At 38.4% G+C, this 16,334-nt stretch overlaps 1 protein-coding gene across 1 annotated transcript in view; it reads right to left on the bottom strand.

Moving 5' to 3' along the window:
* snx29 (sorting nexin 29) overlaps positions 1 to 16,334 on the bottom strand; it is a 144,067-nt gene that overhangs the window by 123,470 nt on the left and 4,263 nt on the right. The window contains exons 6-13 of the mRNA XM_016490979.1: positions 16,143 to 16,213; positions 15,788 to 16,042; positions 13,597 to 13,945; positions 12,659 to 12,783; positions 12,358 to 12,451; positions 12,181 to 12,263; positions 3,090 to 3,153; positions 2,539 to 2,667 (exon numbers count right to left, since the gene is read on the bottom strand). Coding sequence (XP_016346465.1) covers positions 2,539 to 2,667; positions 3,090 to 3,153; positions 12,181 to 12,263; positions 12,358 to 12,451; positions 12,659 to 12,783; positions 13,597 to 13,945; positions 15,788 to 16,042; positions 16,143 to 16,213 — 1,170 coding nt within the window. The remainder of the gene's footprint in view (positions 1 to 2,538; positions 2,668 to 3,089; positions 3,154 to 12,180; positions 12,264 to 12,357; positions 12,452 to 12,658; positions 12,784 to 13,596; positions 13,946 to 15,787; positions 16,043 to 16,142; positions 16,214 to 16,334) is intronic.

Here is a 16,334-nt window from a genome sequence, read left to right as displayed (position 1 = left end):
TATACACACTGTATATATATATGTTTTTTGCATAATATTGTTTAATTGAAATATCTTCTGCATCAAGAAAATTGAGTCATTATTTAATTTAATAGTTATTTATTGTACTTTAATAATTAAAAGTCACATTAATCTGAAATAAATTGCCAAATGCCCTTCTGATTAAATTACAATAAATACATCATTAGTTTCTTATGATCTTGTTCTACTGAAAATATTTTACTTTTTATTAAATCATAAAAATAAAAAAATCGTTGTAAAACAAACACTATTAAAATAAAACACTTACTAAAGTAGTAGTTTGGGAATCCCTGTTCTAGAGGTATGTGGTGCCTCACCAACTTAAATCAACCATGCTGAATGCAAAATTATATTCCGCAGGAATCCACAGATGCTCCTTCAGCACTGCAAATGTACGGCCTAGACATGACTATGCATGACAGCAGTTTAGATGCCCTTCCCAGAACCCATTTCCATTTCCCTAAGGCTACAGGTAAATAAAATGTCAAACACAGAACCGGCATTATGCAGCAGCTGCTATTATCTTAAGTGTTACAAAATGTGACGATTACTGAGCCAAAACAGAGGTCAAATACAATTCAATACCAATCAGAAGAGAACATTCTCCAAGACTAAACCAAATGGAAAATACAAAACAGCTGGCTGGCGACCCCTTCAGATACATAATTGAATTGACTTGTAAACAAGGCCAACCCTGTGTCAGTTTGTCTAAACAGGCTGATGAAGAGCAAGTGGAGGGATGTACCATCCAGGCATGATGCAGATGTCACCAGCATGATACCGAGTGTGGTATTCTCCCCCATAATCCTCTTTGACACAGCGTCATACTGACAAGCCTGCCTCCTGCTCTCGGCTGCTGTCCTCCTACTGAGCTAAATTAATTTGTTCATTCACTCCCCACATTATCCCCCTGAGGAACCACTACATTAGAGCTGATGAAATGCTCACAAAAGCAAGATGTCTCTTCCAATAATGCAGCAGCACTTCAGGAAGACAAAAACCCAGGCAGCTCCGCTGCACTGAGTAAAGTATTATTCTGACTGTCAGACGCTGCCGCAACCATCCCTTCGTCTGTTTCTGCTCGTCCGGTTGAACTTGGACGTGACGGCATGGGAGAGCTTTGTGTTGACAGGAGCCTGAGTGTGAGTGTGAGAGCATTTTGGCCTCTTGCTGTATGGATCCTACTTCTTAAATACTGCCCACTGAGCCAGGCTGAATCAATGGAGCTAAGCCCAAGAGCACAGCTCATAGGTGCTTCCTCTGAACACACAGCCGCACCGAGTGTTTCCACATCTTATTTTTAGTCTCTATTGACTGGGACAGATTAGGTTTGAGACAGAAAAACTGACTGGACTCTTAATATTTGAGTTTGCAAGACTCTGAGACAGGAAGCAACAAGACAGATTCTTGTTAGAAAAACATGTTTTACTTAAATAGTGGTAATCAATTTGATGACGCTCATACTTGAAGTGAATTAATACACAAAATGCTTAATGGTTTCTGATCATCTTATAGTGAATAACTGCAATAGTGTTAACATACGTATGTCATTCTTTGGTTAGTCTCAGCAACAGACCTTTTCTGACCTTGATTTTCACCATAGGCATTTTAAAATGCTTCAACAAAGAGTTATAAGCCTTACTTAAAAGACCACAACACAAAATATTATCACCACATTGATATGACCATGAAGAAAGCATTTAAAAAATGTAATAAAAAAAGGACAAATAAAGTATGTAAGGTGTAAGTACTACACAAGGACTGCAAATAATGTACATTACCATTTAAAAGTTTGTGGTCAGTAAATATATATATATCATATTAAAATGATTTCTGAAGGATCATGTGACACTGAAGTAATGGCTGAGTAATGGCTCATCAATGGTTCAGCTAAATTATATTTGTTTTATTTAGTCATTAAAATAAATTACATTTTACATGTAATTGTACTGAAATAGAAAACAGTTACTATAAACTGAAATAACATTTCACAATATGGTTGTTTTTACTGTATTTATGCTCAAATAAGTGCAGCCTCAGGGAGCATAAGACACCTTAGTCAAATACATCCGAAAATCCTAAACCCTCATTTCATATTAAGCAATGCTAACATTAGCCAGCTATTAGCCTGTAGCTAGTCTCTAACAGGTATATCTCTCTTTAGGATCATGACACATTCATAAATTGTCTTAAGTCGCTTGGGTATATATATTTGTAGCAATAGTCAAAAATACATTGTATGGGTCAAAATTATAGATTTTTCTTTTATGCTAAAAATCGTTAGGATATTAAGTAAAGATCATGTTCCATGAAGATATTTAGTAAATTTCCTACCGTAAATATATCAAAACTTCATTTAGTTTCTTTGCCTTGAACTAAAAAAAAAAATCTACAGTGCTTCACATGTAGGCCAGATGTTTTCTGTCTAAGTAGGTGGTGTTTGGTTTAAAATGCAATGTGGACTAGACTGATAGTCGGCCTATGTGAGACTGTTCGATTAGTTTCTAGTGACATTACCTCATGAGAGCTTGGACTTTGGCTGCATGTCTCTCCTCTAGTTCAGCCAGTCTCTTCTTCAAGCTGTCCACCTCCTGCCTGAGCCCAGCAGAGTGCTCCATCTCTCCATCCAGGAGACTGCGCAGAGACCTGTGCCAAAGAGTATAACAACAGTAAGACTCACACACACACACATCTGACCCACTTTTCCTTAGCTGTCTTTAATGACTAGAAGTGCACATGATAATTACCCAGCTGCACATCATGGCACTTTTCACAAATAGGGTACAAAAAAGGTTTGACACTCAATGAAATTCGAGTTTTGTTTTGTTTTTTTCACAAAAAGGTCAGTGAAATCTCAGTATTATTCTATTTCTATTTATTAAATAAAGTTAAAAACCATGATATACACAACAGTTCAAATAATTGGGGTTGGTAATGTTTCTAAAAGAATGCTCACCAAGACTGCATTTATTTGATAAAAAATACAATACAAATTTGTAAGGCTCATGTTTCATGAATAAACGAAAACTATCTGTCCATAATGATCACTGCAATCAGTAATCTCTTACGTGTTCTGCTCAGTGAGTTCATCTTTCCTGTTCATCATGGCCACAATGGCTTGCCGCAGTTCAGCTAAGGAGAAAAGAAATCGATGTTATAAGGGTATCAAAACCTACTCAAAATGAACAATGGCTTTTGTCCTCACCCGACTCAGAAAATAACATGGCTTCTGAACAATAAGACTCAATATCTCAGTGGGATTTAATGTCCCACGCCTGTCTTCATTCTTTCAATAAGGGTTACTGTTTTATACCGCTGACATTTTCATTTGTGTAGCACCACAGAACTAATAAAGAAGAAAGCTCTGGCTCACCCTCCGATGCAGCAATCGACATCCGGTCGTTGGGAGGAGTGCCAACGGATACGGCTGGTACGCTCCTTGTAGAGGGCCCAGCACGTTCCATTGGCAGCTCAACTGGCTGCGGAGTGCCTCAGACCGCCCTCGCTACTGCCTGAAGTAGCCCCCCCTAGCTGCCGCCATGAGGAGAACTAGATCAAGGCAGAGGCAACAGAACTCCGCCCCTTGAGGAAACGGAGCTTGGCCCGCGACTCCGAGATGATCATCTTCCCGCAATGAGAAGATGACTCATCCACAAACGCCACCTCAGCGTGCTACATGCCCAGGCACGTGAGGCAGCGATCGTGACCATCACCCAGCGCCAGGTAACGACCGCATCCAGAAACGCCCGGGTGATACGTTGTCTATAGCAAGACCCACATCGTCTTTACAAAGACATAACGTCAAGTTTGCCACGCAACGTCATCTTTAAAAAGATGCACCCGAAATTGCTCTTTTAGGGAAAAGGTCGGTCATCCGACGTGACGTCGAGAGTGACCGACTGAAAGGGAACTATGTGAGGCTTAAAATACCAGCCCGACATTAATTTCTTTAAAATGAAGGTGACGTGAAAGGGGAAGGCATTTATAACACAGCCGTAAGGGGAGCCTCTGCAGATTTTGCCTCAAAACACATTAGCCTTGTGAAACATAAAGCTCTGACTGGGAAGCATTATTACAGCACTGCAAAACACTATGGAAAAAACGGCAACACTCGGTCTAAATACAGACTGGTGAGCGAAAAGGAAAGGGAGAATCAGTTTCTTTGTTGTTGCACTCTGAAAGCTCGATGACCTGGCACTGGGTAACCTAGATAACCCCAACAACACGGCTCCAAAAGACAAAGTCTGAACGCTCCTATCAGTCCCAGACTGGTGAGCGAAAAGGAAAGGGAGAATCAGTTTCTTTGTTGTTGCACTCTGAAAGCTGGATGACCTGGCACTGGGTAACCTAGATAACCCCAACAACACGGCTCCAAAAGACAAAGTCTGAACGCTCCTATCAGTCCCAGACTGGTGAGCGAAAAGGAAAGGGAGAATCAGTTTCTTTGTTGTTGCACTCTGAAAGCTGGATGACCTGGCACTGGGTAACCTAGATAACCCCAACAACACGGCTCCAAAAGACAAAGTCTGAACGCTCCTATCAGTCCATTATCATTTAATGAATCTCAGAGGAACCGCAGGCTTGAACAGAGCCATCTATATAAACCTGGCTGGTCTGATTCACATTTAACAAGCTTAAAGTACTTTCAGCAAAAGAAAGTCAAAGATGTCTTTATTTTTATTTTTTTTGAGGAACAACAACATTGGTATCTTTTGAACAGTGATATAGCTCAATTACTGTCTCTCTAAGAGAAAAAGCTTTTCAGACCACCAGAGATCAATTTGGCAGCCATAGACGTAATCTGAAACAGCTTCACTTATGCGCAATGTCCCTTTCAAAAACTAATTCCAGAAATTGGTTACAACAATAGGACAACATTTGTTTTAAGGAGTCTTTTTTCCAGTCTGGTTACTGTAATAAATCTGGCCAAGTGATACACTCAGGACATGAGTTGTTGAAAAATGGATAGAAATTAGATTACAAAAAAACATACAGGGGCAGGCATGCAAAATATTGTCCCAAATGAATAAGTAAATTAAAGAAACCAACCTGAGGCTAAAAGCAACTCCTGAAAATTACAAATTACATCTCTCAACAAAATATAACTTCAACCCTTGAGGGAGAAATAAACTCAAAGGCAAAATCAATTCAATAATAACCCCAAACCAAGACACACTCCAACAAAATAATATTTACAAGACCATACAAATGTACCCATAATTAAAGTAAAGTAATATATAAATTAATAATCAAAATAATTCAAATAGTTTTTAACTTAGTAAACATTGCTTAAAAAAGAAATAAAGTGTTCAAGTTAGTAATAAAATGAATAATAAAGAAGCATATTACACTTAACAGAACAAGTGACGTCTGTGATTTTCATTTACACTTCAAAACTTAATTTACAGACATTATGACATATTTTTGTGTCATCCGTTGCTATGGTTATCACTTTGTCAATCACTGCAATTTCAAGTTATGAATTGAAATACAGCTGTTACTCCCATAACTTTGCAGTTTGTAGTGAGTGGTTAAAACTTTTCTTCAAACTGTGAATGGGTTTTCTTCAAAAAGTGTACAAAGAACATGTGATTCATAATCACTGAAGCGGTGAATCACTTCAGTTCAGTGGAATCTCACTGAGTTACACACTCTTGAGAAATTTCCTGTTATAATCAAAAAAGCTGTTTACACTGCACAATTAATCTCTCATCTGCATCATGTTTACACTTTGTTGGTTATAATGAAACAATTAGTGAGCATGCAGAATTCACTCTATGAGCTCAAGCTGAACATTGAGGGGATTCTGACTAACAAGCACGTTCGTTTCATCATTGCATTAATGCACTCAGCATATATGTCTGATTGTCTACAGTGCTCAATGCTGCAAAACAACATTGTAAACTGAAGCCTTTGATGCCCTTAACAGAATGCTCATACAAATAGGTACTATTGCTAACACTGCCAAAGACTGTAGGTATACAAAGATACAAAGTTATTATATTACTTATGAATGGGAGAAAGTGCGAGGCACAATATGGCAGAATAGTCCTGACTTTAGTCCTGCCAATCGCTAATTGGTAAAGTCATCGCATCACTGCAGCTGCCGTTAGAAGCTCCGGTTAATATACACCTTATCTAGCCCCGCCCCTTTACAGAACTGCGCTTGTTTGTGTTCTGCCTTCCAATTTGTATTTCGGCAGCATAAGGGTAAGATCTTATGAATTTATGAATGAACCGCTCAAATATGAAATTGTAAGTTTGGTGAACAGCTTTGGAGAATGTGATGTTTCCCCATTCAAAGAACAAGAACTGTATTTGCATGACTGAAATAGCTGCCCGAGGCACGTTGCAAAGATGGCCGCAGAATGACTTGCCTTAAAGGGACTCTGATATTACGCACTGCCAATCAGCTGCTTTCAAATGCTTCCATATTTGTCATACTTGTGAGACAAAAAAGGGGAGTGAAACTGGCTTACTGTATTTATAAGCTAAACTTTTAACATTATCATGAAATTTACAACATTCCCTAAATTTAAAGTCAGCAAAGATACTGCGATAATATGTTAATATTCGATGTATCACCCAGCCCTACCACTGAATACCACAACTAACCAATCAGAATCAAGTATTTCAGAGTGTTGTGTACATGTTTCTAATAAAGACTGTTTGCAAGCTGCAAACTGTTTCACATAAAGTACAGTACAATAATTATATACATAACAAACAGGGGTGTAATTATTTATCTCATATAAGATACATTTGGTTGAGTTACGCTGCAGTAAAGCGCAGCATAAACATAACGTTAAAATGTATTAGAGTTTTAGAGAATCTTAGAGTTTAGCTGACGTTTTCAGCGTGTTGTTACAAAAAGCGCATCCACAGAAGGAGTTACACATTCTGACTAAGTAACTTAGTTCAAGTTCACTTGTGCTTGATTTTGTGCAATATAATCAGGGCCTGAATTTCGCTGCGGGATTGCAGGCATTGTGCGTAATTCTACACATTCCCGCAGATTTTGCGATTATAAAGCGGGAAATTCCCGCAAACATTTCTGCATTATAGCAGTTGATTAAAACTATAGTTTGAATCCAAACAGATTATCAGAGCAGATTAGTCATTTTAAAGCTTTCTGTGAGACAGAATTTCACAATCTGTGTGAGTGATTGGGATTGAGTGGTACATCTAAATACAGACTCAATTTCAAAATTCCAGACTCCCTCAAAATGCACAAATGGCCTCACATCCGTAATATCCACGTTGAGTTTGCTCTGCAAGTGAGCTGCATGCTGCAATACAAGACTAGCGCGCGTTTCGGACAGTTGACGGACTTGTCATTGCATGTCATTTTAAGTCATGCCAATTTAAACATTCAAGCTATTTTAACCCATAAAGTAGGGGAGAGTGGGGACAGTTGCAACATGGCTTACTTCATCAATAAATAATGAGCTACAGTGGTGAAATACATACTACACATGCTCAATTAGCCCCTTATCCTTCCTGGAAGAAATCAGCCACATGCGACCATTCCTTCTATAAAATATAATTTTCATGGTAAAAAAGTATTTTTTTAATGATCAGATTTTTTGTCATACTTAAGTTTTTGTTTGAAGCAGTGTAAAGTCACATCATTTTAATCTGTGTAATCTGTCAAAGATAAACGTTGCAACCATCCCAACATGCTGTCCCTTACCACAACATTGATGTAAAAGCTTGCCATAACATTACATAATTGTAATTTTATGGATTAATAAAGAACCCTTTTCAATAGTTAGGTATCACTCCTTTTTTATAGTCTCTGAGAAAGTAAAAGAAATGGAAAAAGTGTTGCAACCGTCCCAACTTTCCCCTACTCACGCATTCTCTGAGAGACTGTCTTTAATGCGCTCTCAGCCAAAGCCTGCACAGCCACCTCAAACAGCTCACGACTCTCGAGTGTCAGATTGAGTTATTACATATTTGATTCAAATCATTTCCTTATTGTCCGGCTATTCCATTTTATTTATCCATGGCACATGCATTTTTTTATGTAGCCTAGTAATAATGTCCAATGAATTGTTTGCATTATTTAGACATTATTTTAAAAATTTTAATGCAATAGATCAGGGGTCTCCAAACTCGGTCCTAGAGGGCCGGTGTCCTGCAAAGTTTAGCCCCAACTTGCCTCAACACACCTGCCTGGAAGTTTCTAGTACGCTTAGTACAACCTTAATTAGCTGGTTCAGGTGTGTGGGTTGGAGCTAAACTCTGCAGGACACCGGCCCTCCAGGACCAAGTTTGGAGACCCCTGCAATAGATTTTTTGGTAACACTTTACAAAGCAACAATTTTTAAAGTCTCATTTGTTAATGCTTTAATTAACATGAACTAACAGAGAGCAATTACTGTTATTATTATTATTATTATTATTATTAAGTTAAAAGTAAATCTAGTATTCTTTAGCATTGCTGGTGACATGGCATGAACCCTACCCCCACAGCAAACAGAACCGAACCGAACCGAACCGAACCAAACCAAACCGTGGCTCCAAAACCTTAATATGAACCGAACCGTGGCATCGTTGCACACCTAATAACACATTTTACCAAACCAATCAGTTGATAAGGCTGTTTTCACCCACACAAAGGATTATAAATATGTGTTGCACTATGCACTTGTCATCTACACAGGAGCACAGAAGTGTCTGTGTGTGTGCTGGAGAAGGATCTGGAGGATAATTTTTGCAGAGGATCTCGCTACATCTCCCAGAGCCCCTCATCTGGAGGAGGAGAAGCACACCAGAGTGAGGTGGTCCAAGTATGTTTGTAATCCTGAGAGGAAGCAGGCAAGTACAGGAGGCGAAGCTTTGACTTCCTTCCCAGAAAGCCAGGTTCACAGTCAGCAGTCTGAGACACCTGGCACTGGTTCACATTTAGTACAGGCTTTTCATCAAAGGCTATTTACGGTGCATTATCTGCATGGAGACTCCCTCTGGAGTAACCTGGGATTAAGTGTCTGCTTAAAGGCACAACGGGGTCACCCCTACTTGGGATTGAACCTGCAGCTTTGTGTTACAAGTAGGGGTGTAACTATACACTCATGTCGCCATTCGGGTTCAATACACATACTGATCTCATTTGATACTGATCTCACAAAAGGGTTACTCTCATGATACTTTAAACAAAAAGCAAAATAAATGGGAAGGGTTTATTACTATTATTAGTAGTAGTAGTATTTATAAGACAAAAGACATATGATAAAGTTTACAAAAAATACGGTTTATAAACATGCTAAAATTGGTATTCAATCAGGGGTGGACCTGAACAGGCTTGGACTTGGTCCAGGTGGCCAATGCACAGGGCAAAGGTAACACCAAAATAGAAATGTTCATGATTCTGCTTAGCTGAAAATACAGAATTATGTTAGACTGTCACTGATTACATACATTTAAAAAGTTTAATTATTCTTAAACTATAATTATATTATAGTTTAAATATGATTCTTTTTTATATTTTATCTAAAATATATTTATATTATATTATATTATATTTTATAGTAATTTACTGGTAAAATCAGACATTCGGCATTATCAGGATTAATTTTACATTTTGTACCACAATATATCATGTCATGATACTATCAGTACATCCCTAGTTACAAGCAAACATGAATTGCCATCAATTAAGTCAATGTTTCCCTAGGGACGCTCCGATCCACCTTTTTCACCCTGAACGAATGACTGACAGCCACAGCGGAGAAAAGAGTTTGTATGAACTTTATTGTAAGGACTTAAATATTCATATGTAGCTCACATTAAAGGGATATGGTTTCTACGTGTATTTACGCTTTGATTTGAACAAAAACAGCGCATCCGTGCAGCGCGGCTGACACAGAAGAGCATACGCTGATTGTGTTCAGCGGAATGGCGCTACGGTGATGCGGAGAGACACAGAGGAGACAAATTGTTGAATAAAGTCGTTATTTTTGTTTTCTTCGCATACAAAAAGCATTCGCTTCATAACGTTACGGTTGAACCACTGATGGCAGATGGACTATTCTGATGATGTCTTTCATACTTTTCTGGACCTTGACAGTGTAATTTAATTGGCAGTCAATGGGACAGTCACAAGCCTCCCGGTTTTCATCCAAAATATCTTAAATTGTGTCCCGAAGACGAATGAAGCTTTTACGGGTTTGGAACAACATGGGGGTAACTGATTAATGACTAAATATTCATTTTGGGGTGGAGTAACCCTTTAAGCTATCGTATGGCTTCAGAAGTAACACAGAATAATACGCACAATCTCGGATTTGGATCGGCCCTCTCTGACCGATACCCGATCCGACAAAAACTGGCATATAATGAACATATAATGATATATGAATATCGGATCGGCGCATGCCTAGTTTCCACGTCGTCAAAGATGGTTCAGAAAAACTTGAGGGTTAGCAAATGATGACAGAATTTTCATTTTTAAGTGGAGTATCTCTTTAAGAATGGCTTACTTATAGTTGTTTCTGCATATTAAACAAACTATAGTGTTGACAAAACCCCAATTCTTTTAGCACTGAATAAATAAAAAGTCTGTGAAGTACACAAATGCACATAAATATAATGATCCAAGTCAAAAAGCTATCTACTATATAGCTCATAAAAACAAATCTAAGGGGAAAATAACACTTTCAAGCCTTAAAGGTAATGTTCGTTGTATCCATAATTAAATAGCAGTTAATAGGTTATTAAGGCATAGTGAGAAAGCCATGTTTGATCTGAAATTGAATTTTATTCCTGTCTGAGAGCACAAGCAGATTCGGGCACTCAGCATGGAACATTTTCTTGCTTTCATCTTTTCTCCTTTTTATTTTTGAAAGCTGAAGTATAACTGGATCAGTCACCTCCAGCCCCATCTCAAAGTTGTGTTTTGTCCAGACAAAAGACAGAGAGAGAGAGAAAGAGGAATAACATGAGAGTGTTTCACACTGAACCAACAGTGCCCTCATCTGGAATGAGGAAGTATGTCGGGGGTGAATCAAAAGAATAGAAATCCTATTCAAGTCCAGCATGATGTCTGTCCCTACAAACATAGCATGTCTCAACAGCACAAAAACAATAAAGTGTTAGACCACCATCATAATTTCTAGCTTCAAAGTCATATTTTCAAAGGCAAAGTCATATGGACAATATTTATTCGATGATTAAAACAGCCTCACATCTGCACCAAACCACGAGACAACAGAGCTGTAGTCAAGGCAAATTACCTCAATGATGCCATCTGTCCAAATCCTCAAAGACCTAAATGCTTTAGATGGAGCTCAAATACACAAAAAGTGTAAAGGAATAGTTCACTCAAAAATTTAGACAGTTATTGCATATACTTAAAACGATGATGATTCTATCACTACTTATTCACCTTCATGTTGTTCCAAAACCACGTCCACTGTGGCATCTTCATCCTACTCTTATGCATACAACAGCAAAGTTCATAGTGACCACAGGCTGTCAAACTCCAACAAACATTATATGGCTTCTGAATATAATTATATTTTAAAATAACTTTTCTATTTTAATATATATTTTTTTAAAAGTTGAATTTTCAGCAGCCGTTCCTCCAGTGTCACACACAAGGAATCTAATATGCTGGTATGCTGCTCAAGGAACATTTCTTCTTATTATCAATGTTGGAAACAGTTGTGCTGCTTAATATGTTTGCGGAAACCATGATACTTTTTTCAGGAATCTTTAAGGAATAGAGAATTTAAAAACAGCATTTATATGAAACAGAGATGTTTTGTTACAATGTAAAAGTCTTTACTGTCACTTTTGATCAATTGCATTTTTGCAATGCATTTTGCTGATTATTAAAATAATTATTTCAAATAAAAACAAATCTTACTGATATTTAACTTTTCAACACTTTTTAGAGCTTGGCTGTTATATTGAAAGAGCTGTGTGAACATGCAAGTCTTCAAATTGTGCTCCATGGAAAAACAGCAAAGAGGTTTGAAACAACACAAGGTGTATAAATGAGTATGAAATTACAGAATTACCATTACCATTTTTGGATGAACTATCCCTTTAAATTGGTATAAGATTTGTTCCTGTAAAGGTGAAACCTTCAAAAAATTGAATTAAAAAGACCAAAGGAAGATCTCTGGACAATAAAAGGGTCTATCAACTCACCAACGGTCATGGATTCTGGAAGGCCAGGGGTCGGCAGAACACTGGTCACAGGCGCAATCTGCGCTGACAAGTCGGGCTCCATGCTGAGACACCAAAAGTTAATACAATAAGCATAAGTCTTTAAAGAAATTTTACTAACTAAAATCTTACAAAAATGTGTTCTTTTGTATCAGATACCTAAACTGGAGTTGGCTTCGTTTTTCACTGTCAGTTGGTGGGCTTGAGCTCTCCTTCTCTCCATGAAATTCGACATTCTCAACTGAATGACCAGCTGTAAGCACAAAAATAGCACATTTCTTCATGCCAGGACCGTAGTTACACATAACACTTATTTAAGTAATGCTATATTTTAACTTAATTTTGAAATATGGAAAATCAGCAGAGACATAAAAATGAATGCCACGTCTATGTGGACAAGACCATGAAAACACAAGATATCCCTGAATGCAGACAGTTTCTGACAGGCTGTGGGTCTGACCTTGTTGTGTGTAGGGCTCGCTGGGGGCCAGAGGTACGAGAATGTGTGAGTTGTTATTGTCATTATCAGTGATGATTTGCTTTGGACTCCATGTGGAAACACTGGATAAACTCCCCACAACCATCCTATGCAGAGCAGAATGTTATGGTCACACTTTACATTAATGTGTCTTTGTTACAATGTAATTCCACAAGTAAGTTCTAAGTAATATTAATTAACAGCATGTACTTACTACAGAGTTTGGTATGTTAGTTGCTTGTAATTATGCATAAGTTACTAATACAATAAATACAATATAATTCAAAAGTTTGAGGTATGTAAGATTCTGTTTTGTATTTTTGACAGAAGTCTCTTAAGCTCACCAAGGCTGCATTTATTTAATCAAAAATACAGTAAAACGGTAATATTGTGAAATACTACTACAATACAATAACTATTTAAAACAACTGTTCTATTTAAATGTATTTTAAAATAATTTATTCCTGTGATGGCAAAGCTGAGTTTTCAGCAGCCAATTACTTTAGTTTTCAGTGTCACAAGATCCTTCAGAAATCATTCTAATATGCTGATATGGTGAAAACGGTGGAAAACAGTATTTTTGTGGAAACCATGATACATTTTTATTCAGAATTCTCTAATGAAAAGACAGGTCAAAAGAACAGCTTTTATTTGAAATAGAATTTCTGTGTAACTTTGTCTTTACTGTAACTTTTGATCAATATAAACTTCTTTTAAAAAAAATTGTACTGACCCCAAACTTTTGATTAGTGTACATGTGAAGTGTAACAAGGACTCATTGAATTAAGAGTTATTATAAAATTAATGGTTTGTTAATATAGCTATTTGTAATTGTTGATTTAAGTCACTTCAATTCAAGTCTCACTACATCCTGGTGTTGATTACTGCAACAATTAAAGCAAGACTTCTAGTAAACTCACGGCTCCCCATTCCCATGATCCTCTTCTGAGGGCTCCGGCCTGCTCTTTCCGTAAATATCGTCCTCTTCCTCCTCCTCATTGTCAATGCTCTTGGTATCAGGCAGCACTCCGTTCTGCGGGGGTGTTTCAGCCCAGCTCACGATCCCAGGCTCAGTCAAGCCGTTATGAATGGGAGAGGTAGAGTCCGGAGGTTCCAGAGCCTCTTCAGAACTCACATGACCCGCCGTACTCTTCCTAAGACTCCTCACAAAGTCCTCACCAGCCTCGTCCTCACCTTCCACATCATCATCAAAAGAGATAATGTTTGTTATCTTCTTTTTACGTCTGCGCTCTTTTCTTAAACCGGAATCTAAAATGCAAGTAAAGGAATAATATGAGGGAGACTAAATAATCCCCGGTGAATCTCAATCATCAATAGCAACACTACAATAATATTTATTAGTAGTAAAACGTGAAAAAATGAGAAATAAAACACATTTTCAGAAAAAATTTGCAAAAATTGTACTTCTAAGGGTTACAACTACCTGTCAGTGGGGCAGTGCCGTTAAAGGGACATCTTTAAAGGGACATCTTTGTATCGTACCTTATTTACACCTAAAAGGTTCATAGTCATACTTAAAGGGTTATTTCACCCCAAAATGAAAATTCTGTCATTAATTACTCACCCTCATGTCGTTCCAAACCCGTAAGACCTTCATTCATCTTCGGAAAACAAAAGTTAAGATATTTTTGATGAAATGTGAGAGCTCTCTGACCCTGCATGAGAGCTATCTGACCCTCCCATAGACAGCAATACAACTGTAATGTTCCCAGACAGAGACGTAGCAAGGACATCAGTAAAACAGTCCATGTTACATCAGTGGCTCAACTTCAATTTTGCGAAGCTACGAGAATACTTTTTGAGCGTAAAGAAAACAAAAATAACAATTTATTTAACAATTCTTCTCCACCGAGTTACGTCTTCCGCCATTTTGGAGAGTACCCAAGAGCGTAATCGACGTAATCAGCGTTGTTTATGCTTAGGGGAAAGCGTGCGTATGCAATGTGATACTCTCTCTAACTGTGCGTTCACACCGCCGCCGTCGAGAGCGTCAAAAATTACCTCTCCTCCATTTTGCTTGGGAACTAATGTGGTCGGAACCAAAGTTTACAGGACTGCGTTCTCTGGAATCTTCTCAAGCGGTGGACTTCTACGTTCCGACTGGTTGCCACTGAACCGTGTCATAGCTCATTACCATAAAGTTGACCTGATTTCAACTCTCCTCGACGCCCTCAACGTCCAAGTCGCGCCGCAGCTCGACACCGGCTCACATTGAAAATGAATGACTTCCGGCCACTTTGACGCTCTCGACGGCGGCGGTGTGAACGTACGGTAAAATGGCGGAAGATGTAACTCGGGGGAGAAGAATTGTTGAAAAAATTGTTATTTTTGTTTTCTTTGCACTCAAAAAGTATTCTCGTAGCTTCGCAAAACTGAAGTTGAGCCACTGATGTCACATGGACAGTTTTACCGATGTCCTTACTATGTTTCTGGACCTGGAAACATTACAGTTGCGTTGCTGTCTATGCAGGGTCTGAGAGCTCTCACATTTCATCAAAAATATCTTAATTTGTGTAATTAATGACAGAATTTTCATTTTTGGGTGAACTATCCCTTTAAAGGCCATGATGGAAAAGCGAAAAGCAATCTATTGTATAAAGTGCTAAATAAATAAACATGACATGAGTGCCAAATTGCAGAGCTCATGATGCAAACATATCCACATCGTTATGATCAGATGCTTTCTTAACTGCTCTTTTCTCACTGTTGTCATTTGTGTTTATTTTGTTACTGAGAGGAAAGCGTGCAGCACATATTTACATATTCATCTTAACACCGCTCTCAGCAGTGTGGGTGACACTGGGATGTTCAGAAACAGTATACCGCTGCTCAGGTATTTCAGCTATAACTTCTTTTTACCCCTTAGCAGAGAACGAAAAAGAATGTTGCTGTAAGTATATCAGGGCCTTAAGGGTACATATTACTACTCTACAGTACAAATATGCACCTTTCAGGCGTAGATAAGGTACAAAGTTGTCCCTTCAGGGGTTACTGCCAAAGTGACAAGTTGTTGTACCACTAAAAGTACAATGTCTTCACATATTTCTGACAGTGCATGTGGAATTCTATTATGGTATGTGACTCAAGCACCTGCAGAAGTGCTGCGGGGCAGGACGGGCAGCGGGTCTGATGAAGCATCCGAGCGAGGGATAAAACCGGGAACCACCGCAGTGGCAGTACCGATTTCCCGCAGAAGAGTGCTGACACCTTGAGTAGACTCTTTCCACAAACTGCTCATGCCCTGTGTGGACTCCTTAAGCAGGTGGGACACAGACGACCCCCCGCGGGCCTGGCCATTTAGGTCTGTGTTGTCGATGTTGATGGCAAACAGTATGGAATTGAGCCCTGTTATCACATAAACTGAATTTAGACTTGCACAGGAAAGGACGCCCAACTACATATGACTCCTAGACAGCATCTGGCAAATAACTCATTTAAATATTACCTGCAGCCATGGTGGGCAGCATACTGGCTCTCTCCTCATCCAGGACAAAAGCCCAGTCTTCATAGAAGGCACTAAATATGGGGCAGATTAAAGAATTTACCAAAGAACCATTAAAGAACTTTGAATAAGTTAAAAGAGTATTACTGATATGTAGAGAAAAACAAAAAGGAAGGTAAAAGAAGACATCCACAA

Source organism: Sinocyclocheilus anshuiensis, unplaced genomic scaffold (assembly GCF_001515605.1).
Source record: "Sinocyclocheilus anshuiensis isolate Anshui unplaced genomic scaffold, SAMN03320099.WGS_v1.1 scaffold726, whole genome shotgun sequence".
NCBI classification, from domain to species: domain Eukaryota; kingdom Metazoa; phylum Chordata; class Actinopteri; order Cypriniformes; family Cyprinidae; genus Sinocyclocheilus; species Sinocyclocheilus anshuiensis.
Note: the sequence above shows the minus strand (reverse complement) of the source record. Positions and strands in the feature narration are given on the sequence as shown.